Below are 26,595 nucleotides of genomic sequence, written 5' to 3'. Positions count from 1 at the left end.
AGGGAACTCATATCTTACAGTTAAGACTCCTGTATATTTATTTATTCATTTAATACTTGCCATGTGCAAGACACTATCCCGAGTACTGAAATTTGGCCATGATTAAGACAGATGTAAACAATTATGGTAAATGTTGCAAGGTAGCATGGGGTGAATGCTTTGGAAGGATGAGTAAAATGATTATCCAGGAGTTAGTGGAAGCTTATATTAAGTGTATCACACTTTTATCACATGTGGGTGCAATACCTATTACTTTCACTTACTAGCTCCATAGACAAGAAAGTACCCTGCTTTGTTTTTCTACCTCCCTCAAAGATTAAGACAGTATATTTAAAAGTGCCAAAAATATGTTTGTCTGCTTTTCAGGAGGCTGTCAATAAGTGCAGACATTTAATTTATAAAACAAACAAAAACAAAAACAACACTGGCTTAATTCTGAGCCCTTTTTTTCTTTTTTTGTAATATTTTCTTTCTTAGAATTTAGGGTCTTTGAACATATTCGGTTGGTGACTTATAAGCATACATAAAGGTGTGATGCCTTGGCATTCAGACTTTTGAAAGTCCAGGTAAAATATCAGTCATGATTCTTGTCATTGTTGGTTCTTGTTTCAGGCAAAGTTTTTTTCTTTTAACATATTATTTCTACGACTTGTAAAAATCATTTCTGGAAGAATCAGGTATAGCAATTGAGCAAGAAACTTAAAAGGTATCAAAGAATGTTTAGGAGATCTGAATGTGTTTGAAGGAAATAGGCATGAATTCAACAGATTTAAGCTAGAAGTAGATTAGAGGAAAAGAAAAATGAAGTCACACATTTTTACCCATCCTTCAGTAAGATTTATATCTGTTTTACCAGTTAGTTATAGCTTATCATGTTTACCAAACATGTAGCTTATCACTCCTTTTCTTCCTGTCTTGTAGAAAAGTTGTAGTGTAGGGATTTTTTGGTTGTTCTTTCAGAGATGTTATATAACAGAATTTTCTTTAATATCTTATTTTTTAGTCTCAGAGTAAAATGACTTTGTATTTACAAGAAGGCATTGCGGGTGCTATTGTGTAATAATTCTCACTTTTTTCGGTGTTCAGCTCATGGCCTCAGATTTAATGTATAATGTGTGAGTTTTTTCACTGAAATTCATACCAGCACATCTTGCACTTTTTGCATGAATTATTGGAGTTTGAACATTTGCTTCACTCTTCTGATGTAGGTAGTTACAAGGGCCTGTAGAGGGTCTCAAGACCCACCTTTTCTTTATCACATTTTTTCATTCCTGTGCAGCTTTTATGTGACATCTTTGTTTGTGAAAGTAGCTTAACCTTAGCGCAAACAGCTGCGGACACTAAAGCACCAGTTCCAACACAGTAGCCGTGGGGCGCTGCCATACGATGCCGCTTCTCTTCTTCTGAACCGTGAGTGTCTTCCTGCTCCTGCCCCATGTCAGTGCCTCCTGAGGCTCCAGCCCTGACAGAAAGAGCTGCCCACTCAGCAGAGCACTGAGAGTCTGTCTGCAGTCTCCCCACCTTCTCAGCCGCGTCACCAGATGCTTCCGCCTTTGCACCGTGTGGGGTTGTCGCACTCTGCTGCTCGGTGGCTTTGCAGACATCACCACGGCCTGTGTGCACGGGGTGGCCCGTGTGCTCCCCTGCGTAGGACTCCCCTGCACGGAGCCAGGCCCGTTCATTCAGGCCCAGCTGAGGTACCGCCTGTCCGGAAGTTCCCCTTGATCTGCTGACCTGGACGTGTTTACTGTGTCCTTTAAATTTTGTAATACTTCATTTGTACTTAAAATGTAAACTTCACGTTGTGAGTAGCCATGTGTAGTCTTTCCTAGAGTATGTGTTTCTTGAGAGTGGGGCCAGTGTCACTGTAGCACACAGTAGCGTACCCGGCGTTTCCTGAGCCCCGGCGGCCTGGCTCGAGTCCGTGCGTGCTCCACCAGCTGCTGCTCACGGCCGGCAGGTGTTCGCTAGGGAGCGTGGTTGGCACGTTGTCCGCACTCAGGGGCTGGTTGTTGAATGACCAAGAAGTGTCCGAGCTTCGTGGCACCTCTTCTGCCGCCACAGGCCTTTTCACGTCCTTTCTGGTGCTTAGCTGGATTCTAGATCTGTGCTGTGGTGGCTTCTAGCCACTTGGGGCTGTTTACCTTTAAATTTTAATTCATTCACTCATTAAAATGAAACAAAAGTAAACGTTCAGTTCTCCAGCCACACAGGCTGCACCTCGGGTGCTCGGCAGCCACGCGTGGCAGAGACCGCTGTCGGGCTGCACGGGTGCCGTTTCCACCCTCACAGAGGTAGAGGTTCCCCAGGATGGCACTGGTGCAGGTGGCTCTGACTCCCGTCTGCGTGGCCCCTGCGCACACGTGGAATGACTGTGTGCCGTGCTCCTAGCCTGGGAGTCACATGGCAGACCGGCGTCCTGTGTCAGAGTCATCCCAGGAGCACAGCTTTCTGCACACCTTGTGCAATTGCACGGTTCTGTGAGCTGTTGCAGAGAAAGTGTCCTTTACCCAGCACACCGCCCTCACTGCTCTGCGGAGGGAGCAGATCTGCTTTTCCTACAGAGCCCTGAGCCGGCCGAGCCCTGAAGGGCAAAGGGAAGGTCTAACCTGCCAGCCCTCTGTTAACTGCAGTTGGAAAGCTTCCCTGTAAGGACCAATGGCCCTGCAGCTTGCTTTCTTATCCCACTTAGAGGGACCCTCCCTCCCACACAGGACTCGCCTCGGGGCCCTTGCTGTGGTCCCACTGATATTTGCGTAGCTCTTTCCGGTTGTGAATGGTTTTTCCCCCGTGGTCTCAATTTCCACCTCAACTATGTGAGGTAATAGGGAGTCCTCATTTGACAGGCAGTGAAACTGAGTTTCAGAGAGAGGATAAGCAACTCACCCAAGTGAATCCTAAGCAAGGAGTGAGTTAGGACAGAGGAGTTAAGGCCCTCCGACCTCGTGTTCAGAGAGCTCCTGATTTGACCGTTGGTGCCCAGACCCTGCCCAGGGGTGGCACGACCACGACTGACCAGATTTCTCACTACAAGAGGATCTGGATGACTGTGACTGTGATTTCTTCTGACGATCTTTGCTTTAATTATATTAATAGTTAAATTTTCACTAAATTTGTATTAGCATACTCTTCATATATGCCTGTGCTTGAATTAATATACAGAAATCTGGAGTGTGCAGGAGGCGAGAATTTGTTGTGTGTGGCGTCGAGGCAGGGCCCTTGAGGTGTATCATTAATCCCCGCAACTCCAGACGTAGGTCGCAGTATCCCTAATTGATAGTCCAGGGGCCTGAGAGCCCGCTGACTCGCTTATTTTTTCCCAGTGTCATAGTGTAAGTAAGTGCTGGTCTGTGATTTGAACCCATGTTTTTATTACTTCAAGTCTCACTAAATTAAGCTCTTCTTTCCATATTATTATTAATTTATACACTCTCAATGCAGGTGTCAAAAGCTAGACAGTCGTGCTTGTCTGCAGGCTGTGGGTTAATGGGCTGCTCTGGGAGTGCCGTGAGCAAAAACAGGTGACAGAATAACTCGATTAAGCATTCACTTAGGGCTATTTTTGAACTTTCCTCTAAGCAGCTTAATTTTACATTCATTTTATGCTCATGTTTTGGCTTCATTTGTTCCCAAGCTTGAGATCATGGAATTTAAAGGACTTGGCTGGTTGTAGCATTTGTATGTAGTACCTGTAATACAGTTTCTTTGTCAGAGGCATAATTAACAATATGATATGTACATCTCCTGCCTTCTGGCATTCACAATACCAGACTTAATTAGTTTGTAAACTTAATTAGTTCTTGGAATAGCAAATGTTTTGAAGATGATAAACACTTTCCCTCTGAATAATGTATTGAATGGTTATATATTCATGGAAATTTACTCTATGCGTCTCAAATTAGGATGCTGATAGGTCTGCTTCTCAAGGTAAACATCACCTGCAGTTGCATAGTCCCCGATTACATTGTCTTCCTGTGCTTTTCACAAGGGAAATCAGAGATGTAGCTCAGCTAATTCAGCCTCCAGGATATTCATTACGGTTACACTGAATAGAGACCGTCTATGCTAATGTCATTATGTAGGTGCCGTTTTCCCAAACTCTGATGGTGATCATCATGGTATATGCTGGAGGTGGAGTGGGGGATAACAAGCACACCGCTCCCGCAGTAGTTGAGTTACCCCCTGTTCTCAGCTCTCCAAGATGTGGTTGAGACCCAGGAAGCAAGCGAGGAAGCACTCTCAGCAGGTGAAAGAGATACTGCCCAGGAAGGCCTTCTTACCATTCATGAATCACTGGTCTGAAATGTTTATTTAGGTTTCCAAGTAATACTGAACGAGAAGCATCAAATTAGAAGGTGCTGATGCCATTAGATTAGTGACTTCCAGCCCCCAGAGTTGGGGATAGGTCACATAAACCTGGGTTTCCCCCCATTTTTACACACGAAGAAAGGAGGGCTCAACGAAGCTAGTGACTTGCCAGAGACTCTCCTGTGGTCAAACTGGGGCTGTGCCCCCCGACCCCTGTGTCCTCCTCACCACTTCACTGCCTGCCTGGTTTGTGGCTGATGGGGGCCCAGCGTGGCGCCTGGCACATAGAACTGAGATGTGCAGCCTGTGGATTCCAGGGACTTCCACTGTGCTTCCAGGAACTTACCAAGGTGGTGTGTCCGTCAGCGTCTAGTCAGGTAAACAGGAATCACAGCAGGCATTTTAACAAAGGAGATTTAATATAAAGGATTGGTTAGGGAGGTGCTAGATGACTGAAAAAGCAAATGAGGAATACTGAAGTAACAGAAATAGTAACACAGGCTCTGCCACGAGCCAGCACCATCAGGGCTGGAGACGCAAAGAGAAGACACATAGGAGGAAGTGTTCTGTGGAGCTGGTACCAAGGCCCGTTGAGTCTGGTTACTCAGGAGCTTGTAAAGGGAGCTCAGAGGGCTGGGACTCGGGCCTCTGAGGAGAGGGTCCTGGCTTACTGACGAGGTGCAGAGAATGTGGGGGAAATGTGAAAATCAGTCACTGCCAGGATTTGGAAGCCCTGTTCTGTATGCTGCCAGGAACTGGAGCAGAACAGAAGGGATGGTACCCCTGCCCCCCTCCTCCAACACCCCAGATGCAGAAGCTATCGGGAAGCCCTGGCAGCAGAGAAACGGGGCTTGCAGATTCCCTGCCCAGCCTTCCCGATGGTGTGTATGGAGCTGAGAGATGATAGGTTAGTAACTGGCATAGATGGTTTGCTTATGGAAATGAAAGATAGATAGATGACTCCCATTTTGCTTAATTCGAACCTTGGGTGTTCTTAAAAGTTCATCAAGTCTTACTGGGCCTTTCCATGAAGAATATCATCATTCATTCTCACTCACTCAACAAATATTTTTTGAATGCATGTTACATTAATGATGCAGAACCAGGTACTGGGCATGTGGTGATTAATAACACAGTGTTATGTGTATAAGAGCTAGTCAGTGAGACAGATGACAGGGACGTGTGTAAATCTCAGGGTCGAGAGGAACCTTCAAGTTCAGCTTGCCATCAGGCGTTTGAATCCTCTCTAGAACATTCCTGCCAAGTGGGTCCAGCCTGTGCTGGTCAGGCCTCTATAGATGAACTTAAAATCTCTTCAGGATAGCAAGTTCCCTCTTCAGAAAATGCTGTTTTTTGAATCTTCATCTCTAAAATGAGTGGTAGCTCCTTTCTCTATCTCTGCCTTTTAGTTTTAATTCTATGCCACTGGCCTTCTTAACCGACCAAATCTAATCTCTCTTTTGTATGACATGCAGAAATAATTGTATATAAGTTAATGATTCTCTCTTGAATCATTTATCCTTTAGGATAAGCATTTCAGTTGGTTTTTTTAGATAGTACTTTTCAATTTTTTTCCATTATTTCCTCCCTTATAGAGCCTTTTAGACTTCTTTTTTTTCTCTAATCATCCTCCTCCTCTCATCCCCCTTCCCCAATGAAATAGTGATACTTTACATGTACTGTATATCTGATTATGTATGGGGACCATTTGGTGAGCCAGTAACCATTGTTGCTGTGAAAATTGGTAGATTCTTGAAAGTCTAGGGGAACACTTCTCCGGATTCCTGTCCATGTTATTAGTCTCTGTGTTCTCATCTTAGTTTGTTACTCATTCATAGAATAGATCAATAAATTATCCCACCTCTATGTTTAAGAAAAGAGAATAGAGGACAGTCAGACATTAACCTAACATGCTAGTTGTTAGTTTTAGCCAAAGTAATGCTCTGTATTTATCCTTTGGTTGTGTCGCATTTACCTGGATAGGCCATGCGGTGCAGTTCTGTGAAGTTAAAAGTTATCTGTATTTTCAGCCTTAAAATAGATGGCCCAGTTGTCAGTAGATTTGACAAGTGGAACCCACTAGAGTGCATGATTGCTTAACCAGATACTTCATGGTTGAAGGACAAAATGAAAACAGAAGAATGCTGTTTACTGGCCTCAGTGTAGTTATTTTTCTGTAAGACCCTAGATGATTTTAATGTACAGCTTGGTCTAGAATGTGAAGATCTATACGTAACTTGACAAATCCCTTTAAGAAAACCCCCAGTGGGAATGTCCACCGTGGAGAGATAGCATCTGACTCATAAGGAGAAGGAAAATATGAAATGTGACTGGAGAATGACCTAGTACGGATAACACATCCTGGCTTTAAATTGATGTGGGAAGGTGTCCTCATTTTCAATACTTGTATGTATCTGTGTAGAGATATATCCTGTCCTCAGAGGCTGTGACTATTAAATAGGGTGTACAGCTGGATTGTTTATCAGTGTTTTAACTTTCTATGATGATTAAATCTAAGTGACAAAATATGTTTCTGCTGTAATTGTATTTTGTTTTTAAAAAGTGTTTTATGCTTGTTTGGCAGTTTTTAGGTAGCTTAGAAGAACATTGAGTTGTGAGGGAAATATAATATTCTAGGCATCTTGTATGTTTTGTACTCATATTAAGCTGCATTTTTTTTTAGTGATGTTTATTATTCTAGCATATCTCTCATGATTTCGTCAATATGCCTTTTAAACAGCATCAGAGTCAGTGTTCTTGGGGATCTGGTTGCAATCCTTGATCATGCTATTTATTTTTAGAATTATTTTTATAAAGGTGAACCTGTAAGTAATCATTATATGAAAAAATATGATTTAATGTCTTAAGGATTATTTTCCCCCAATTATTCTAACTCTTTGCTGCATAAATAGGGACTGGCTATGATTCTGAAACCGACCTAAAAATGTAGAGCCAAAGCATGATCGTATCCTACTTTGAATTTATTTTGAACAGTCTGTCACATCCATAGAGTTTGTATTATTGTATATCTAACCAATAGAAAATATTCATTGGTAATCTTATTAGATATTAAAGTAACAGAGAGCAAAATGCTTGTATTATATGGTTGTTATAGAATATCATTAGTACAGTCATATTTCTCCCTCAGAGTGTGATAATGCCAGCGGGATAAATGAGAAAGACATTGAATCTTCACACAAAGGAAATGGGTTTTATAATGAGTGCAGTCTGAACAGAACTAATCTCTTTCTTGGATCATTACTTCACCTAATCATAAAACCTTTTTTTAATTCAAATCCTTGCAGGGTTCTAATTGGTGACCTCTGGAGCCTGATAATTGTTTAAGATAGCTGGTCTTTTGCAGTATACTTAATGATGTTTGCAATTAAAAGTGAGAAATGTGGTTTAACCCTTAGGCAGGTAAAACTAAACAGTAGATTTTCCTTTTTTTGTCTTTAGTAGTTAATCCCATTCCTCCTCCCAGTAGTTACTGACTTAAGTCATTATTGACTTAAATTAACCTGATGTATTGTTGTCTTCATTTAGTCTGTGGGTTTATCGAATCTTCATTTGACAAATGCATTGGGATACATTAAGAATAATCCTGGGCTTCCCTGGTGACGCAGTAGTTAAGAATCCGCCTGCCAACGCAGGGGACACGGGTTCGAGCCCTGGCCTGGGAAGATCCCACATGCCGCGGAGCAACTAAGCCCGTGCGCCACAACTACTGAGCCTGCGCTCTAGAGCCCACGAGCCACAACTACTGAAGCCCGCGCACCTAGAACCCGTGCTCCGCAACAAGAGAAGCCACCGCAGTGAGAGGCCCACGCACCGCAACGAAGAGTAGCCCCCGCTCGCCGCAACTAGAGGAAACCCGCGTGCAGCAATGAAGACACAATGCAGCCAAAAATAAATAAATAAAATAAATAAGTTAAAAAAAAAAAAAGAATAATCCTGAATCCTTTGGAATAGCCAAGGGATTGGTCAGTTTGTGTTGGCAAGAACTCCTAGCTTCTTCTTTCTCCGTTGTCTAGGTTCATCTTTCTGCCTTTTTTGGGTGATTTAAGTAGAAGCTGAGACATTTCTTTGCAACCAGTTTCAATAAATACTTATTTCAGAACTTTCCTTACTACCAGATGAAAGTGAGTCAAGAGAGAAATTTGCCAGTGTTAGCCATTAGGACTGGTAAAGCTGGGGGACCCTGAGCCCTGATCGTTTGTTGTGCCTAGAAGCATCCTGGAAATTAGTTTGCACTGTTGTACTTTTATTATGTTTTTGTCTTCCTCTGTTGCTCCTGTTATGTTTCTCAGTAAACAGCGGGCATTCAATGAATGCAGTTGACTGACTATTCCTATAAAATTCTGTTCATATATTGGAGGTGGAATTTAATCTGTTATGTTACCTGTTGGCTCAGAGGTTTTGTTTTGTTTTGAAGTGTCGACAAAGATTAATCAGTCAATCTGAAATTTTATTTAAGCCAAATTGAGGGTTATAACCCAGGAACAACCTCTCAGCAAGTTCTGGGAACTGTTCTGCCGGTTCAGGCTCCAGAGGTCACGTATATAAACCAAAGCACAGTTATATACGTTTTTGAGACAGAGAGCTGTATTTTAAATGATGTATTATTGACAGTTTACACAATCTAGATCTAAGCTTACAAAGCAGGTAGTGAGCCATGGGTCAATGTGACCCCTTACAAGATTAAGAAGGAAGGTTATCTTTTAAGGAGTTGTCTTGTTGATTCTAGAATGTTGCTCCTTATGGTTGAGCAGGTATTTCTGCCAGTGGGGAGGTTTGGTTGATGCATAATGCAGTTACACAATGCATAGTAGAGGGGAGAGAAGAGGCCAAAGGGCAGAGAAAAATTTTTATGTTTAAAGTTTTCTTTTCTTGCCATAAAATATGAATTTTATTTCACAGAAGCCAGTTGTATTTTGAAGGAGACGCAAACCTTTTGAGAGTCAGACAATCCTGCAGTCAAACTTTAGCTCTGCCACTTATTAGGTATATAGGAGAAAAGGGGATGATAATTCCTGTCCCAGCACTCTGAGAAGTTGTGTGGACTTCGTGTATGCAAAGCCTCCAGGGTAGTGTCTAGAATATTGTAATTGTTCAACTTGTTAGATTCCTTCTACCAATTTTAAGGAACATCTCACCTCTGATTTACATTCCTTGGTGTTTATGGTTTTAAAATTATAAAAACCCTTTGCAATCAGAAGTTTACTTTGAAAATTGTTAGACTTCAGTACCAAAATCCAGTAACCTCCTCATTTCTGAAGGTCTTTGAGTCTTTCCCCTTGTTTAGATGATAAATTTACATTTCACTGCGGCATTGAATGATCAACATGTCTTATCTTTGTATTTTTCTTTTTTCTGACATGATGCCTTTTGTTTGGTGAATGACTGACTGCATATATTTAAGGGGATGAAAAGGGGCCAGTACACTGGAAGCATTTTTTTTCTCTTAAAAATAATTTGATAAAATTTGTTATAATAATTCTGAGTAGTGCTCAGAATTTTTTAGTTACCTGGATTTGAATTTGTAGAATCATATTGCTTTCACAAATTCTTCTTGAAATCCGTTCTACAGTGAGATACATGTAAATCAGTCATCACAATTTAGGCTTTGTATTAAGTAAACAAGAATAACCTGTATTTGCATTATGTGTTATAGTTTTCAAAGCACTTTGATAAACATCATTTCTTTTGATACTTGTAATAACTTGGTTAGTTTCCCCCAAAACTAAGTAATAATCCAAAGAATTTTTTCTCACTCAAAATCAAGATCCCTTTACTACAGTGATACTAAGAAACTGGAGGGGAGCATGGCTTTAGGAATCAGATACACTGGGGTTGGAATCCTAGATCCGGGTCTGCTCTGGGATCTTAGCTAAATCACTGGATTCTGTAAGCAGCTGTTTCCTTTCTGTAAAATGAAGATTACATCTACTCTGCTGCATGGTTACAAGGATTAAATACCTGGACAATAGTTAGTAAATAAATTCCAGCTGCCAGTATTATTGTTATATTTTTGTTAATTAGCCATGATGGGTAGAATTACAGTTCACTGTTGAACAACATGGGTTTGGACTGTGCAGGTCCACTTTTACGCAGATTTTTTGAAAATAGAAAATAATGGTTTTCTCCGCAGGTGCGGAGCCATGGATACAGAGGAACTGTGGATACGGAGGGCCAAGTATAAGTTATATGCTGAGTTTGGACTGTGGGGAGGATCAGAGCCCTCGACCCCTCCTTGTTCGAGGGTCAGCTGTAATTCCTTCCTCCCTCCCTCCTTATCAATCTTTCTTCCTCCCTGGAGGAATTTGACTGTCATTTCCTTGTGTGTATGTTTTAATCTTATGCATTGTGTATATATTTAAGGATACTTTGCATACAACTGTTAGCACTGTCTTCATAAAAAGAGGTTTACTTCCAAGCATTTTAATATTTAAAGTATTGACTGTTTTTTGCTCCCTGGATGGTATATTTTTGTGTATTTTATGATAAGCTTATTCTTATTAGATAGTGATATACATCTCTATTCTGCTGTGCCGTTTATTTCTGTTTATGGAAGATTATTTGCAAGATCATGAGCTGTGTGAATCAGTCTAGTCTGGGCAGATTTTAGTGCACTCAACTCTGGTTTGAATCTAATAGGTGTTCTGTTAGGTTTGGATTGCTTAAATAAAATAATTCCTTTATGAAAACATTTGTCATGTTGGAGGTTAAGGAATATCTTTTCTGACCAGAAGGCACAATAACATTTTAGTAATCTGTCAAACAGAATTTACAATGGCTGTGAACACTATATATATTTTAAGATCATTTTAAATCCTCCAACTAGGCTCTTGTATTATTTTGAAATAGCTCTCTGAATGTTGAGCATGTAGGTATTATCATTCTGCTTATGTGGACTTCTTGTTTCATTATAGATCCAGGCTAACCCCTCTCCTTTAGTAAGTTCACACATAGTTAAGGTCCTTGGGAAAGGGCGGGGGGCGGCTTTTGACCATATTACTGTCTGCCCTAGTACTTAATTGTGCAGGCTGATTTGTATTATTTATACTTCTCTGAACCTTTCGTGAATTTTTATTACATAGTTTTTAAACAGCTAATGAAACAGGCTTTAATGTTAGCTGAATCTTAGTGTGAATCCTGCCTTGGTACTTAGGAACTGTCTAACCTTTGGCAAGCTTCGAACCCATTTGAATCCGCGGGGTCTTATTCTGTAAAATGAAGGTGACAGATCATAAGTTCATTAGAATAAAGAGGGACCTTAAGTCAAACATGCAGCCCTTAACCTGGTGAATCATTGTCAGCAAAGTCATAATAATTATTATTTAGTTAGTACTGTCGTAATAAGTGATCTCTAAAATGATTTTCGTTACTTTTCAGTATTTCGCTGCGTAATATTATATGTGGTGTAAGCACAAAAGGAACGTTTTGTGTGTATAGGAGGCATCAGGCACTGTTTAAAGCTTCCTTAGTTACCAAAGCTGTGGGGCTGGATTGCTGCTTTCTGCCTCACCAGGTCCTCTTTCCCCCTCCTCCGCTCTGTGCGCGGGGCTGATGTGGGTGCCTGAGGACTGCATCCGCAGACACTGTCACCCTCTGGCTTCTGCTTGGGTTGCCCCTCCCCCGTGGAGCCACCAGCAGCAGGTCTGCAGGAGGAAGCGAGATCCCAGTGTGTGTTCTCTTCGGCTTCCTCCCGGTTAGGTTAGCACAGGCTGGCTGCTTCCTCTGGGGAAGTTGCAACCCCTGCCAGGCTGCCCTCTCCATACAGTCTCTCTTTTCCTTTCCTTGCCCTTCCTGCTTCCCAGCTTTGTTAAGACCACGAAAGGAGTTAAGGGTGGGGAGGGGACTGACAGTCTGTTGGAGAAGACGGACATTTAGTAGGAAGTTAACACCTGTGGTGAGTATCATGCTAGAATGCTGCGTGGTTTTGGGTAACTAGTCTGGGAATTCAAAGACAGTCTTTCTAGGAAGTGGAATTTAGGCAGAGGCACCAAAGAGGAGGCTGTTATTTGGGGGAAAGTCCCCAGAAGTGTTCCAGTCTTGGGGAGCAAGCGCAGAAGCCTGAACCTCAGTGAGCTGGTGCTTTAGAAGCCGTGAAAAGCTGGGCACTAGGGGTAGAGGGCAAGGGAGGGGAGAGGCGTGTAGGGCACGCCTGTGTGTTTGCTCTAGCCGGGTGTCCTGGGTGGGGGCTTGATGCCTCCTCTGAGTACGAAGGGTTTGCCTCTCTGATGGCTTTCTGTCCAAATAGAAATAAGCCCTCTAGTTCCATCCCTCATGGGTTGTTCATGGGACAGATTGTCGCATCATCCAGCTGTGATGTCCTCTGTGCTCTCTCTCCACATTTCGTGCTTCCCATTTCTGCTCAGGCCCCCCTTTCCTTGAGGAAGGCGCTCATCACGTCACTCCTTAGCTGACAGCTTTCAGTATCTCCCTGTTGTTACTGAACCCTTAGTATATCAGTGTTGATATTAAGAACCTGGCCTGCCTTTTCACGCTTTTGTCCTCGTTTCTCCTCTGTGTTGGCCGCAGAGAACTACCCCCACTTCTCACCCTGGTTCTTTCTGCAGGAACCCAGGATGTGGGGTGAGGAAATGGAGTCCATGTCTCAGCTTATTCACTGACTGGCTCTGCAGTGGCAGGAGCTCGTCATGATTACTTGTGTGATTTATTCTATTTTGTACTGTTAAAGGAGAAAAGGGGGGGAAAAAAAAGTAAAACTCCATGTATCAACTGTACAGTCTAACTGGTCAGATGAGGGAATGTGAACTGGTGTTACCCAGGGCTACTTTACTTCACTGAAGAACTCATCGGCTCTTTGCCTGGCAAACTCTGTTCCTCATCCTTTAAGAACTTAGCACGCATTTGCTAGCTTTTTGAATAATTTTCCAAGTTCCAAAGCTGTTAGTCCCTTTTCTGCAACACTGTGTACATTATATTAAATTCATCTGTTTACATGCCACAGATTCTGTGTATTTTCTTCCCAGCACCCAGTACAGTTTCTCCAGTGTATCAGACCGCAGTCATTGTTTTTTGGATAGATACCTGTTCCTCTCTCCCTCACTATGTGAACCCCATTGCATTGGAAGTATTACTGGATTGTCAAAATAAAATATTGTGCATGTAGTTTCCAGAAACACACCTGTTGCTTCAAGTGGGATAGGCAGTCCAGGTAAATTCCTTATCACAGTTTCAGTGAAAGAATATTTTAATGAAGAATTTAAATGAATGATCATGAGAGAGTCAAGCTCTGGATTTTCAGCCAAGATGCAAAATATAAACATGGCAATCTCTGTATACATTCTTATTTTATTCTGTTTCAATATTAAAAAAAAATTCTGCCAAAGTGTTTAAAGATTTAAAATTTGAAGAGTAAAATATTCACATAATTCAAAATTTTAGAACAAGGTAAAAGAGAGATACCGCGAAAGTCTCCTATTCCTGTTTCTTATCCACTGCATTTCCCCCTTGACAATTAATCACTGTTACTCGTTTCTTATATAGAAGAAGTGAGCTATTTTCTGTGCATATACAAGTGAATATGAACATATATTCTTACACTGTTTTACACTGTGTATGTGCGTACGTGTACTAAACAGTTATTTGGTGGAGACCTTTTCCTATCAGAACATGAAGAGTTTCCTGATGTTGTAAAGTATCTGTATGTGATTTCGTTGTATGGCTGTGCCCTAGCTTAGTAACCAGGTTCTTAATTATAGACATTTAGATGATTTCCAATGTTTTGCTATTAAAGACAGTGCTTTAAATGGATAACTTTGTATATAATATTTTATAATCTATCCAAGTATATTTGTAGGGTAAATTTGTAGAAATGGAGTTGCTGGGACAAAGGAAAATGTCAGTTTAGATGTGCTTGATTCTGCGAGAGAATTTAAGCAGTTTTAATGAAAATTTACTAAGTTTTTTTATATTGGAAATTTAACTTATTTAAATTCAAAGATTATTTTGCTGTGTTTTAGAGGATTAGTGGATTTTAGTATATTTGGTAGGCTATAATGTAAGTGGCCATTGCTTAGGGAGGCTCTGTACGGGACCAAGACAGAAACAAAAAGAAATGGAAAAACAAAAGCCAAAAAAGACATAACTGACACTAGATTTCCAGGTTGACAGAAATTTGGTGTCCATGGTTTGAAAACATAGCATTTTAATCCCCTCCATCATCTAAAACCTAATCACACATTTGCTTATTATTTCTGTGCTGGGAGATGGCATTGATACATTAAACTGTATGTAACAAATGTAATCTAGGGATTAGTGAAAGTCAAATCCCCTATGTGTTCCACCTTGAACATCTGGCTGGATTTTCTATGGTTGGCCTTCATATGCTCCAATTTACTAAAAGGTTAAATCCACCTTGGTAGGTGTCCAGTGCCTTCCCTTCCCTAAGGAAGACCGGAGAGGTAGTAGCCTGAGTTTTAGAATATGAAACTCCCAGTTAGGGACAGTTTCAAGATTTCATTAAATCATCTTGTGCACTTCCTGTTATTTTGCATTTTACTTTATTGGACTTCATAAAAACATCAACCTACTTATTATCTTCAGTCAAGAAGAAAATGCACAATTGTTGATTGAACAACGCCTAAAAAAACAAGTTTTGAGCAGTTTTGAATGTTATCACAGGAGGTCACAGGGGCCTGAGCTGTGCTGAAAACCAGATCTATTTGATGCCAGTGACAGGGATGGGGCTCTTTCCATTGCTCTGTGGTGTGTTAGGTCCAGTACATGCAAACCTACATGCTTTAACATGACATCAGGCTTTAAACTTTTTTCTTAAATAAATCTTAAACAGTGAAATATTATATTTCAACATATTTCAAAGCTTACTTAATGTAACAGCTAGGTATTTTAGCAATATAAGATTTGCAAAGTTGACTGGAGAGGAAATTAGGTATTTTATATATTTTTTCTTTTAAATTTTACTTTCTTCTTTAAAATCATAGGCATATCTCAAACTTTAATGTAATATATGGTAAAATATATAATTTTTTCATAATTTTTTAATCTTACCTTTATGATTTAACATGTTACTTCAAATGTTAAACGTCACTGATGCAAGGAATAACATTTTGAATGCCGATTAGGGAATTAAATATTAAATTATGCATCTAAGTTCTCAAAATTATAAAAATGCTTTGTTATTTCAAAAGAAAATAGGTAGTTAAATCTATTTTGACAAATGTATACATAACATTAAAAATTCTTTTTTCTAGGAAGTTTCAGTGTACCTAATTTTGTTGTCTTCTAACTCGCTAAAGGTATTCCCAATTATAGCATAAATGGGTAAATAAAAATAAAATGTAGAATTTATTTTCTTCTACTCATTAAAGCTGAAGTCAGTGGAGCAGGTGACATGTGACTTATTGCTTTTTACTGAGGAAAACAAAGCTAATTTAGCTCATATCCACCATTAGTTCTACAATTTTCAAACACATTGTATATGTGCATGCCCGTGTGCTAATTTATTCATGGAAAACTTCTGAAAGAGTATATAACATTCTGTATTATTACCTCTGGAGTATGGGTATAGGAGAAACTTTCTTTTACTTTTATATTCTATGATACTGTTTTAACTTTTCACCATATGTATATTTTATTTTTATAGAAAAATGTCAAAATTAAAAGTACCCTTGAAGAATTTTTTCCCGCAACAATAATAAGAATTATCTATGTAAATGTTTACATTTCACATACTTCTGTTTCAGTGTATATTGTTCCCATGCAGATTCTATATAGAATGATCAGTTTTACAGGATCAAAACTTAGGATAATACAAGAAAGCAAACAAAATGATCAGCTCATTTGGAGACTTAGTAATTATCTTTATTTTTAGAAGCTTTGGTCGGAAGCTGCAGAGCTAAGCTAGAAATGATAGTAGAATTGTGCATGAAGTGCTTTGTGAGTATCGTGGTGGGAGGGACTGATTTTCCCACTGCTGCTGCTGCCCAGTCGAGGAAAGGGACGGTAACACATAAAAAGTAGTATTTAATGTGGTTGAATCTCGAAGGAGATGTGTGAAATTGAAATCATCAGAATGACATCACAAGAAGAGAAAAGAGCATTAACAAAGCCACGAGCTTATAATTGGGCTTGTCACTTGTGAGGAGGGAGGATTTGTTGGGGAGGTCGACTGACAGAAGGTTGTCTAGGGCTTTTAATGCCATCTTAGAGAACCCATTCTTGATGGGAAACGCCTTGGAGAGCCAGGCGGGGTTTGATAAATAGGGATGTCAGTGCTTGGTAACGGTGAACTGAGAATAGTTTCTGGCTTTTCTTTGCCATTTGATCAGCCTTTTCCTAGGATTCCAAAAGGCCCCAAAGAATCTATTTTTATGTTTGTGTTTGTTCCCTTCCATTAGCTTGGGCGATTGAGATTTCACATTGTAGCGCCCTGGTATGTGCGTTTTCCCGCTGTACTGGTGGAGAATCATCGATACAATGGGACATATGTCATTACTTGAAAAAACTGTAGCCATCTGAAGTCCATATTCTGTATTTGGTTTCTTGCCACCACAGAGCTAAGGAGAACCCTCAGCCTCTGGAATTCTAAGTCAGACACTTCACAGTTATCTGTTTTTCTTCCACAGAAATAGAAAAGTTTCACAAAGGAGAAGGCAAGGACGAAGAAAAGTACATTGATGTGGTGATTAATAAGAACATGAAGCTGGGACAGAAAGTGTTGATTCCTGTAAAACAGTTCCCTAAGGTAAGACCGTGAGCCTGCACTGCAGGTGTGTCAGACCTTATCACAAGGGAGCGCATGCTCAGTTTACATTCTGTTTGGTGTGTTCTTGAGGTGTTCTCCCTTAGCACGACACCCCAACACACATACTTTTACAGTCAGGTGAAACCTTATTTGGTGATTCTGTCCTTTCTGTTTGACTTTGGTGTGAGTTGCGGAGCCCTAAAATTTATTCTTCTGAGTTATATTTTGGACTTTGGACAGCCTGTTCAACTTCTTCCTGCTGCAATTTCTTCATTTGTAAGATAAGGCTGGATTGATAAGAAATAAGATTATCCATGTTAAATGCTTGGCATAGGGTTTGGCACATAAATGCTTAAAATATTCCCTAATTATTCTAGAAAAAAGTTTTTTATTCACTGCAAGTGTTATTTTATGACATTTGGCACAGTTACAATAGGTGCTTTAAAGTCTAATTCTAAAATCTTGATCATCTCAGATTTGGCCTAAATTGATCTTCTTTTTACTCTGCTTTTCTTTTTTCTTTCTTCTGAGTGTCCCTGTACATCATTTATGCATACTGTTGTATATATTAGTAGCTAATTTCTTTTGATTGCAGAACAATAATCCAGTACCTGAAAATACCACAATGTATTTATCCATTTGCCTGGGCAGTTTTCAGTTTGGGGTTATTATAATTAAATTGCTGGGAACCTTTTCGTACATTTAGTGACCATACGTTTTCATTTATTTTTAGTAAATACTTAGGGTTTAAATTGCTGTGTATTTAGTTTTATAATAAATTGCCATAATTTTTTTCCCAAAGTGGTTGCATTTGTGACGTTTCTAGAACAGTGCATGCAAAGTTGTGGTTGCTCCGTATCTAAATCCATATTTGATGTTGTCAGTCTCTTTAATTTCAGCCATTCTGATAGGGTATTGGTATTTTCTTGTGGTGTTAATTTGCATTTCCCTGTTGATTAGTGATTTTGTGTACTTTTTCATGCACTTATTGACCATTTATATATCTTCAATTTTGAAGTCTCTTTTTAGATCTTTTGCCGCTCCCTGAGTGGGCTGTATGTCTTCTTATCATTGAGTTGTAGGAGCTTTTTTTATATATCCTGGCTACAGATCTTTTGTTGGATATACGTTTTGTGAATATTTGACTCAGTCTGTGGCTTGCCTATTATTTTCTTAACAGAGTTTTGTGATAAGCAGAAGTTTTAAATTTTGATGACGTCTAATGTATCAAGTTTTTCCTTTATGATTTTACCTTCTGTCAACTAAGAAATCTTTGCCAACCTCAAGGAAATGTTAGAGTCCTTTATAAGTTATAAAGACAGTCTCCTGTGTTTCCCCTAAAAGCTTTAGCATTATAGCTTTTAATTTTACGTCTATGATACATCTCAAATTAGTTTTTGTTATGGTGTGAGAAAGACAGTCAAAATTCATTTTTTCTTCATATGGATATCCAGTTTTTTCAGTACCATTTGTTGAAAGATATTTTCCTCCCACGGATTGTGTTGGCATCTTTGTTGGAAATTGGATGACTATGTTAAGTGAGGGTCTATTTCTGTACTTTCTATTTTGCTTCATTGATCTATTTATGGATCATTATGCCAGTACCATACCATCTTCATTACTGTTGCTTTTTATAGTAAGACATGAAGTTAGGTAATGTAGTCCCTTCAACTTTGCCCTTTTTCAGGATTGCTTGCATATAGATCCTTTGCAATTCTATATAAATTTATTGTTTTATTTTCACAAAACATTCTGCTAGGATTATGATTGCAGTTGCATTGAATCTGTTGATCAGTTTAGGGAGTTCTGACATCTTAACAATATTAAGTCTTCCCTTCCTTGAACATGATATATCTTTCCATTTAGATTTTTAATTTCTATCAGTAGTGTTTTGTACTTTTTAGGGTAAAGGTCTTGTCTTTTGTTGAACTTATTCGTAAGTGTTTCATGTTTCTTGAACACTCTTGTAAAATATTTTGAAATCTTATTTTCCAATTTTTTTGCCTCTAGTATAAACCTTGTATTCTGCTACCTTGCTAATAAATTCACTTGTTCTAGTAAGTTGTTTTATAGATTCCTTAGAAATGCTATGTACATAATCATATCATCTGCATAAACAGTTTACTTCTTTCTTCCCAATTTTTATGCTTTTTATTATCTTATTATTGTATTGGTTAGGATCTCTAGTATAATGCTTGAATAAAAGTGGTGATGTTAGGCAGTTTTCTCTTGTTCTCAGGCAATGTGGAAAACATTCAGTATTTTACCATTAAGCATGGTAACAGCTGTGAGGTTTTTTTGTAGATGACCTGTATCTGGTAGAGGAAGTTTTCTTCTAGTTTAGTTTTGCTGAGAGATTTGATCCTGACTGGGTGATGAATTTTGTTGAATACCTTTTCTGCATCTATTGAAATGAACACAGGATGTTTCTCCTTTATACTGTTAATATAGTGAATTTTATTGATTGATTTGGCTAAATTAAACCAGTTTTGCATTCTTGCGTTAAACCCTACTTAATGATGTATTATCCTTTTTATACATTGTTGGATTCAAATGCATCTGTATTCATGAGTGATAGTGGCCTATAATTTATACACACACACACACACACACACACACACACACACACACACACACACATATAGAAATGTTCTTTCCCTCCCCTCCCCCCCACCCCCCAAAGAATGTATGTCAGTTTGGTGCTGTTGTTTTCTTTATTATTAGATAGAATTCACTAGTGAAGCAAGCTATCTGGGGCCTGGAATTTGGTGGTGAAAAACTCTTTTCAAATACATATATTTATATATGAATCAAATGTAAGTTCTTCAGTGTCTTTAATTGACAAGGCACTAATCAGATTTTCTGTTTCATCTTTTGTGAAAATTGTTTTGTGTTTTTCAAAGGATTTGTCCATTTCATCATAATATTTCAGGTATTGCTTCTTTAAATACTTTTTCTGATCCTTTCACTCCCCGCCCTTTGAGACTCTAATTACAGGTACTTTCAACCTGTTGATATTCTCGAAAAGATTCCTGTGACTCTGTTCACTTTTGTTATTAGTTTTTTTCCCCTCTTCTTCAGTTTGGATCATTCCTGTTGCTGTATCTTAAACTCATTGACTCTTTCCTATGTTATCTTTATTTTTTTGGTAAGCCTATCAGATAAAATTTTTATATCAGGTATTGTACTTATCTGTTTCAGAATTTATATGTGATTCATATATAAACATATGTATTTGGAAACATGTTTTTTTCTTTGCTGGGATTTTCCATTTATTGCAGGTGTTATATTGTTAATTGAGCACAGTTAAAATAGGTGCTTTAAAGTCTCTAATTCTAAAATCTTAGTCATCTTAGATTTGATGTGAATTGATACTCTTTTATCTTGATAATGTCATATTTTTCCTATTTTTTATATGTTGAGTAATTTTGGATTGTATACTGGACATTATGAGTGTTATATTGTGGAAATTGGATTCTGTTATGTTTCTTTGAGGGGTGTTGTTATTTTTGGATTCAGACACAGACTCTGTCGGATAGGAGTGCAGATCTCAGTTTACTTCTCAGTTTGACTTTTGCATTTATTTTTGGCATACACGATTGACAGATTTTATATACAAAATTTGGGGCTCCTGAGGTCTAACTCTCATTTCTAGTATTCCTCCCACACATTTCAGCACTATGGTTGCCTCAAACTCTGCTATGCAGCTAATAAAAGCTCTACAATCAGTGAATTCACCCAGCCATTCCCTTCTTCCAAGTCTTGACTCCCTTGTAAAACCTCCTTGTTTTTGAGCATTCTGCGGAGGCTTTAGATGGTTGCTTTTTGTATTTTGTTCAGCGTTTTGAGAGTTTGTAGTTGTTTACCTAGAGACAGTCATCCTGTTAGGAACTTACTCAGCCATACTTTCAAAGCTGAAGATATATAATACATTTTAGTAAACAGAAAACTGTTATGAACATTTTATAGACATACTAATTACTAAACACAGCATGGATTATGGAGACTTTCATAAATTGATTCACCAGGCTTGATATGCTCTATATTGCTCAATATGCAGTAGGTAGAAAGATGCACAGACACCATCCCCAACTTTAAAGAGTTCATAGTCTGGTAGATGGTTAATCTGAAGTTAATACTCTGTTGTGTATGAGTTAAGTATATGAAATAAAACCTCAAATGTTGTTTTTCAGTGTCAGCTTTGATGAGAGTAGGGGAAGACGAATTATAATTTCTGTGTCTCACAGAGAGTGGAGTCCACGTCAAGTCCTTATAACGTCTGAAGTAGGCTGCTTAGAAATCTGCTTTCAGAATGCTGAAAAGGATATTTCTGCTTAGCAAATTGAGCATTTGAGTTTCAAGCCAGCCTTGTGTAAAGGCTAACATAGGACTCTCATCAGTTCTAAGAAAAAGCTTTCATGCTGGTGTCTGTTAATAGGCTGAGATGGAGGAAGCTGGCAGTACTCGCCGCTCTGGAATAGCAATGGGCAGAGGCAGCTTGGTGTGGAATTGAGGCTATTGTACACTTTCAGCTTCTGGGGCAAGAGAGAAGCACTGTTTGTGAAACTCCAACTAATAAAATGATTTCCATTAATTGAGTAATTTCTCTTAATGAACCATTTCAGCACTCTTTCAATGGTAAAACACTGAACATGAGTCTCTAAGTATTCAAACCCAAAATATATTTGCTCTCTTGAGCATACGCGCGAGCTTGTAAAGTGTGAAATGCAAATAAACACTGTTTCATGATTGTTTTTTTAAAAGACTTTAAGCTATAGAAATTGTCCTCCAAAGTTTCCCTGTGGGTAAACCCTAACCCTTGGTTCTGGGCAGTGACTCGATGTAACAGAGTTAACCTAAGTGCCAAATCAACATTGCAACAAGGCACCCTGTCTGTGAGGACCTTAAATGCCTTGTGGTTTAGATTTTACATTGATTTTTTTTTTTTTTAATTCACTGTTTCGTTCATCATTGATCCCCTCTATCCATTCATATACTAACATTTATTGAGGGTCTTCTCTGAGCCAGGAATTGTGCCTGGAAAACAAAACTGATTAAGGCATGTTCTTTTGTCACAAGAAGCTCTCCGTTTTGTGGGGAATACAGATGAATAACTTAATTTCGTATAATACAGTGTGAGAAATTCAATGTTGGGGTGCTCTAGAAAGACAGAGGATCACGCTGACAGTGTCAGAGAAATCTTCCCTAAGGCTCTGAAGGAGCTGGCTGGGTAGGGGTCAGAAGTAAGACAGGGTGAGATGGAAGGGTAGCCATGGCAGGGGGATACAGGGTAGAGGGCATTTGAGAAACTACCAGCCATTGTACTTGGCTAAGCAGGTTAATTTCAATAAGATGTGCAGGTTTTTATTGAGGATTTATAAATAAAGTGATAAGGGAGCAGTGAATGGGGGCTGATCCTTTATCACTCTACTTATATAAGGTAGGGTTGGCCAAGGGGGGCTGTGAGGTTAGAACAGGAAGTGACCTTTGAGCTGCTTTGGAGTATGAGGTGGGTTTCTCCACGTGTTTAATTATCGGAAACTATTTCAGGAAATGGAATGCCACATGTAAAGTCATGCTAGGGTAAAAGAAGGCTTATGCACCATTTTAAAAAGTCAGTTGTCATATGAAATTGAATTATATCTCTATATATCATTATGCATACATGCTCTACTGCTATGGTAAGATTGTCTTTATTATACTGTTAAATAAAAGAAGGAAAAGCAACATGTAGGACAGATAAAACCCTAGTTGAACATTTATTTTAAGAAAAACTAACTTGAATCTTACTAACAGTTATTTTCTGGAGGGTAGGATCATGTGCTCTTTTCTACTTTACATGTTTCTGTACTTTAATGTTTTAATAATAACTTGGTGTCACTTTTAGAATTAGGATAAAAAAAAAAAGATTCCCATTTTGGGGGAAAAAAAGTGCCCGAGATTGTTAACTTAGGAGATACCTGTGTACTATGATTATGGTTTTTAAGATTTAGTGTACTGAGTTAGATTCTACAGGTTTAAATTAGATTTATTAATTTTCATAATTTGGTAATTGTCTAATCTCTAAGCATTCTAATGCTTACATATTATTTTCAGTAACTTTATATTAGGCAATATGGGTTCTTACATTAAATATTTTCCTATTATGTGCATATTTTAAATTTGATATATTTGCTGTCTCACAGAAGTTCTTTGGTTAAGAGTCTTTGAGAGAGAAGAACGAAGTATTTATGAAACATGTTTCCTCTGGAGTTTGAATTAAAGCTCGAGAAGCTTTCTTTTTAAAGTTGGCTTGCATTTTTCCCCTGTAGTGAATTGCAGACAATTAAAAACCCACGAATTTACTACTGGGTGGAAGGAAGCCTATTCCATAGAAATCATCATGGCTATCAAAATTTTCCTAGAATGGTAAATATTTGACAGTCATATCGGTATGTTAAAAGTTGCCTTTTCTGTGACTCCTAATTAATTTTTGGAGGCAAATAATGTTTTTTCAAGAGGATTCATGTGAAAATCCTTTTTATTTTTGGCGTCCAGTTGATAGTTTACCTGTAGAAGTAAAGTGATAATGCACTTGTTTGTTAGTCCTTATGTGCCATTACCGAAATCCACAGTGCTGTCTAGGGGGGATTTTGAAACTTGTTGGTGTCGAGAAAGCCTGATAATAAAAATCATCACTTAAAGACACATGTATTTATGACAAGTCATGATCAGTGTCCCTCCTAGTATTCATTACATCTTGGACCCTCTGGGGAAGCAGAAAGGCCACTCTGGAACACAGAGCCTTAGGAAAATGTCTTGGCCCGCAGTCCATTGCTTCACTGAGCACAAGTCCCCTTCCAGGCCAGCCCTCTCCGACCTTGACAACCCGTGTCTTACTGTGGGAGCGGGAGGAAAGTGCAGCTGTAAGTAGAGATGAGCCTCTTCGAGGCTACTTTTGTTCTTTTCTCAGAGGTCTTCTCTGGGCCCTTGAGATCTTGTGATACACGCCCCTATGTCATGAGAATTAGAAAGTTAAGTTGGTATTTGTGAATATGATAGCGTTCAAAAAACATTGTGAAGGAATTTCAAATCTTATGCTGTGACTTCTCCCTTCTTCTCTTTTAAAATGCTTAATTATTGACCCGGAAAGCAGCCCTTGAACTTAAAGTTGTTAAGTGGACTTCAGAAACAGCAATGTGTATATTAAGAGGCTTGTGAAAGAATTTACTCACGTTTTTTTGGGGGGGGGGGTTATTGTTATTACTATTACTATTTTATTGAGTCAAATGAGTAATTACAAAATTTGGTTATATATAGGTCCCCCAAAATCTCGTTACATTTTAAAGAGTAGAAATGCTACCATTATATGTACTTTGGTCACAGTGCAGTACATTAAGAAATTGAAGTCTGTGATGAATATTGTTCTGTGTAAATCTTTTATTACATCACTGCTTATTTTTGAGAGGTGATGGAGGATCGATCTCTTAAGTGTATTGCTGAGCCAAAAGGTAAAACAACTTTAGTGCTTAGCAATATATTACTGGCTTAGATGTGTTAAATATTATTGGACTACTTATTTTGGCTCTGGGCCCCATGAAGACCTCCCAGTTGAATCACCTGAAAATTGCACAGCTGTACTGTTGGACACAGGAAATATGAACAAAGCTTAACCCCTCTCTTCTAGGATTCCACCCACCTCACCTCCACCCCCCACCCCACCCCCCCGCAGTGGAGTAAAATGGCAGAAATTCATTAAATGGCCCAAATTATGAACTTTTATCAAAACAAGTAATTGACACACAGTTACATGAAACAGAGGGCACTTAGTATATACATTGATACTGAGACAGTTACAGAGGGGAAAGCAGTCAGGTTTAGAAGTCAGCCCCTCTTTGTTATGCCTACTAGCTCTGCCATTTACTAGCTTTCTGACACCAGATGTGTCACATCTTCCTTTCCCTCCCTCCCTCCCTCCCTCCCTTCCTTCCTTCCTTCCTTCCTCTCTCTCTCCTTTTCTTTCTTTCTTTCCTTTCTTTCTTTCTCTCTTTCTTCCTCTCTCTCTCTCCCCCCTTCCCTCCCTCCCTCCCTTTCTCTTTTCTCTCTTTTTCTCTTTTCTCTCCTTCTCTCCCCCCTCCCTCCCTCCCTCCCCCCTCTCCCTCTCCCCCTCCCTCCCTTTCTCTCCCTCTCTCCCTCTCCCCCTCTTTCCCTCTCCCCCTCTCCCCCTCTCCCCCTCCATCTCATCAGGCTGAACACCTACTGGACCACCTCCACTTGGATATCCTGCAGACTTCTTATATTTGATGTGTCCATAAGTGAACTTCATACCTCTTCTTGGCAAACCTGGACCTTTCCCTGTGCTCCTATTTTAGTGAATGACAGACAGCCCCTGTATCTAAGAGCCCATGCCTAAAATTAGCATATCATTTTTGTCTACTAATTTCTCCTTCATTTACCTCTCCCCCTCCATTCTTGAAGTACAATGACATATACATTTTATTACTTCTACTTCTAAAGTAATTCACATCTATTTCTGTCTCTGCATTCCACTGCCACTCCTTACTTTAGACCACTATCATCCATCACCCGGTCTTTTGTAATAGCCTCTTATCCAGTTTCAAATCCTCCATCCCATTCTCCACACTTGAAGCCAGACTATTGCAGTCTGGGATTTTCTGGATTAAACTTAAGTATATATGGGCTACATTGCTTGTTTTATTTGTTTTGCTGTCTACCAGTCCCCCACCCCCGCCCAAAGATTATAATCCAGCTTTGAGCATACAGAGATTAAAAAGTACATAAAGTAGATGATTTCAGATGGTGTGTCAGTGTGTGTGTGATCTTGCCCATGTCATCTCCTGAAGAAGTTACTTGTGTACTTTACTTGATTGATTTTCAGGGTTGCTGATGTCTAAATAAGTAGCGTTGTTTACCATTTAGAAGTAGATACTGTGTTAAAATTACAGTCAGTGGAGCAATACCAAATAATCTCAACCACTACCAATAATGCTTAGTGATTTGTGGTTGACAAATTAATAAATTTAAATAATAGTATTTATATAGCTCTAATATGTTGCAATAATTTCTGCAACAAAGAAAATCAATAAAAACTATGTTGACTAATGCCATTTGGTTTGGGGCAAAATAAACTTTAGTTTCACAAGTATGTATTGAGAAATCATTATGCAGGAAGGATGATGAATAAAATATGGATCCTAATTACTCTCCAGGGATTTACAGTCTAACAGGAGAAACAGAGTAAATTTTACTAAATAATATAGGGTAAAGCCTGAACTAACATAGGAGAGGTAGATGGACACTTCAAGATTTTAAAAGAGTGAGGGAGAGTTATTTCTGGAGAAATAATTACAGGTGGAATTAAACGTAGTCCTTAAGTATAAATTCAGGATGTTAACAAGCAGAGATCAGGGGGAAAGACAGAGTAACTCTTGGGCCAGAATGATTTAATTATGGGGAATGGTAATTTGTAGCAGTCCTTGGAATGGTGATGACTAGTGTGGAAAGCCTTCAGTGCTGTACTTGCGCATTAGATTTTTATATGGCCTAGGGAG

At 39.0% G+C, this 26,595-nt stretch overlaps 1 protein-coding gene across 4 annotated transcripts in view; it reads left to right on the top strand.

Annotated features, from left to right (window-relative positions):
• The window catches only part of KHDRBS3 (KH RNA binding domain containing, signal transduction associated 3), a 182,933-nt gene that overhangs the window by 36,433 nt on the left and 119,905 nt on the right, over positions 1–26,595 (top strand). For 3 of the 4 annotated variants that reach the window (XM_057532293.1, XM_057532292.1, XM_057532291.1), the window contains exon 2: positions 16,926–17,044. In XM_057532293.1, the coding sequence (XP_057388276.1) occupies positions 16,926–17,044 (119 nt within the window). Of the gene's footprint in view, positions 1–12,158; positions 12,221–16,925; positions 17,045–26,595 lie in introns of those variants that run through there. The other variant, XM_057532294.1, reaches the window with a different exon arrangement.

Source organism: Balaenoptera acutorostrata, chromosome 17 (assembly GCF_949987535.1).
Source record: "Balaenoptera acutorostrata chromosome 17, mBalAcu1.1, whole genome shotgun sequence".
NCBI classification, from domain to species: Eukaryota; Metazoa; Chordata; class Mammalia; order Artiodactyla; family Balaenopteridae; genus Balaenoptera; species Balaenoptera acutorostrata.
Note: the sequence above shows the minus strand (reverse complement) of the source record. Positions and strands in the feature narration are given on the sequence as shown.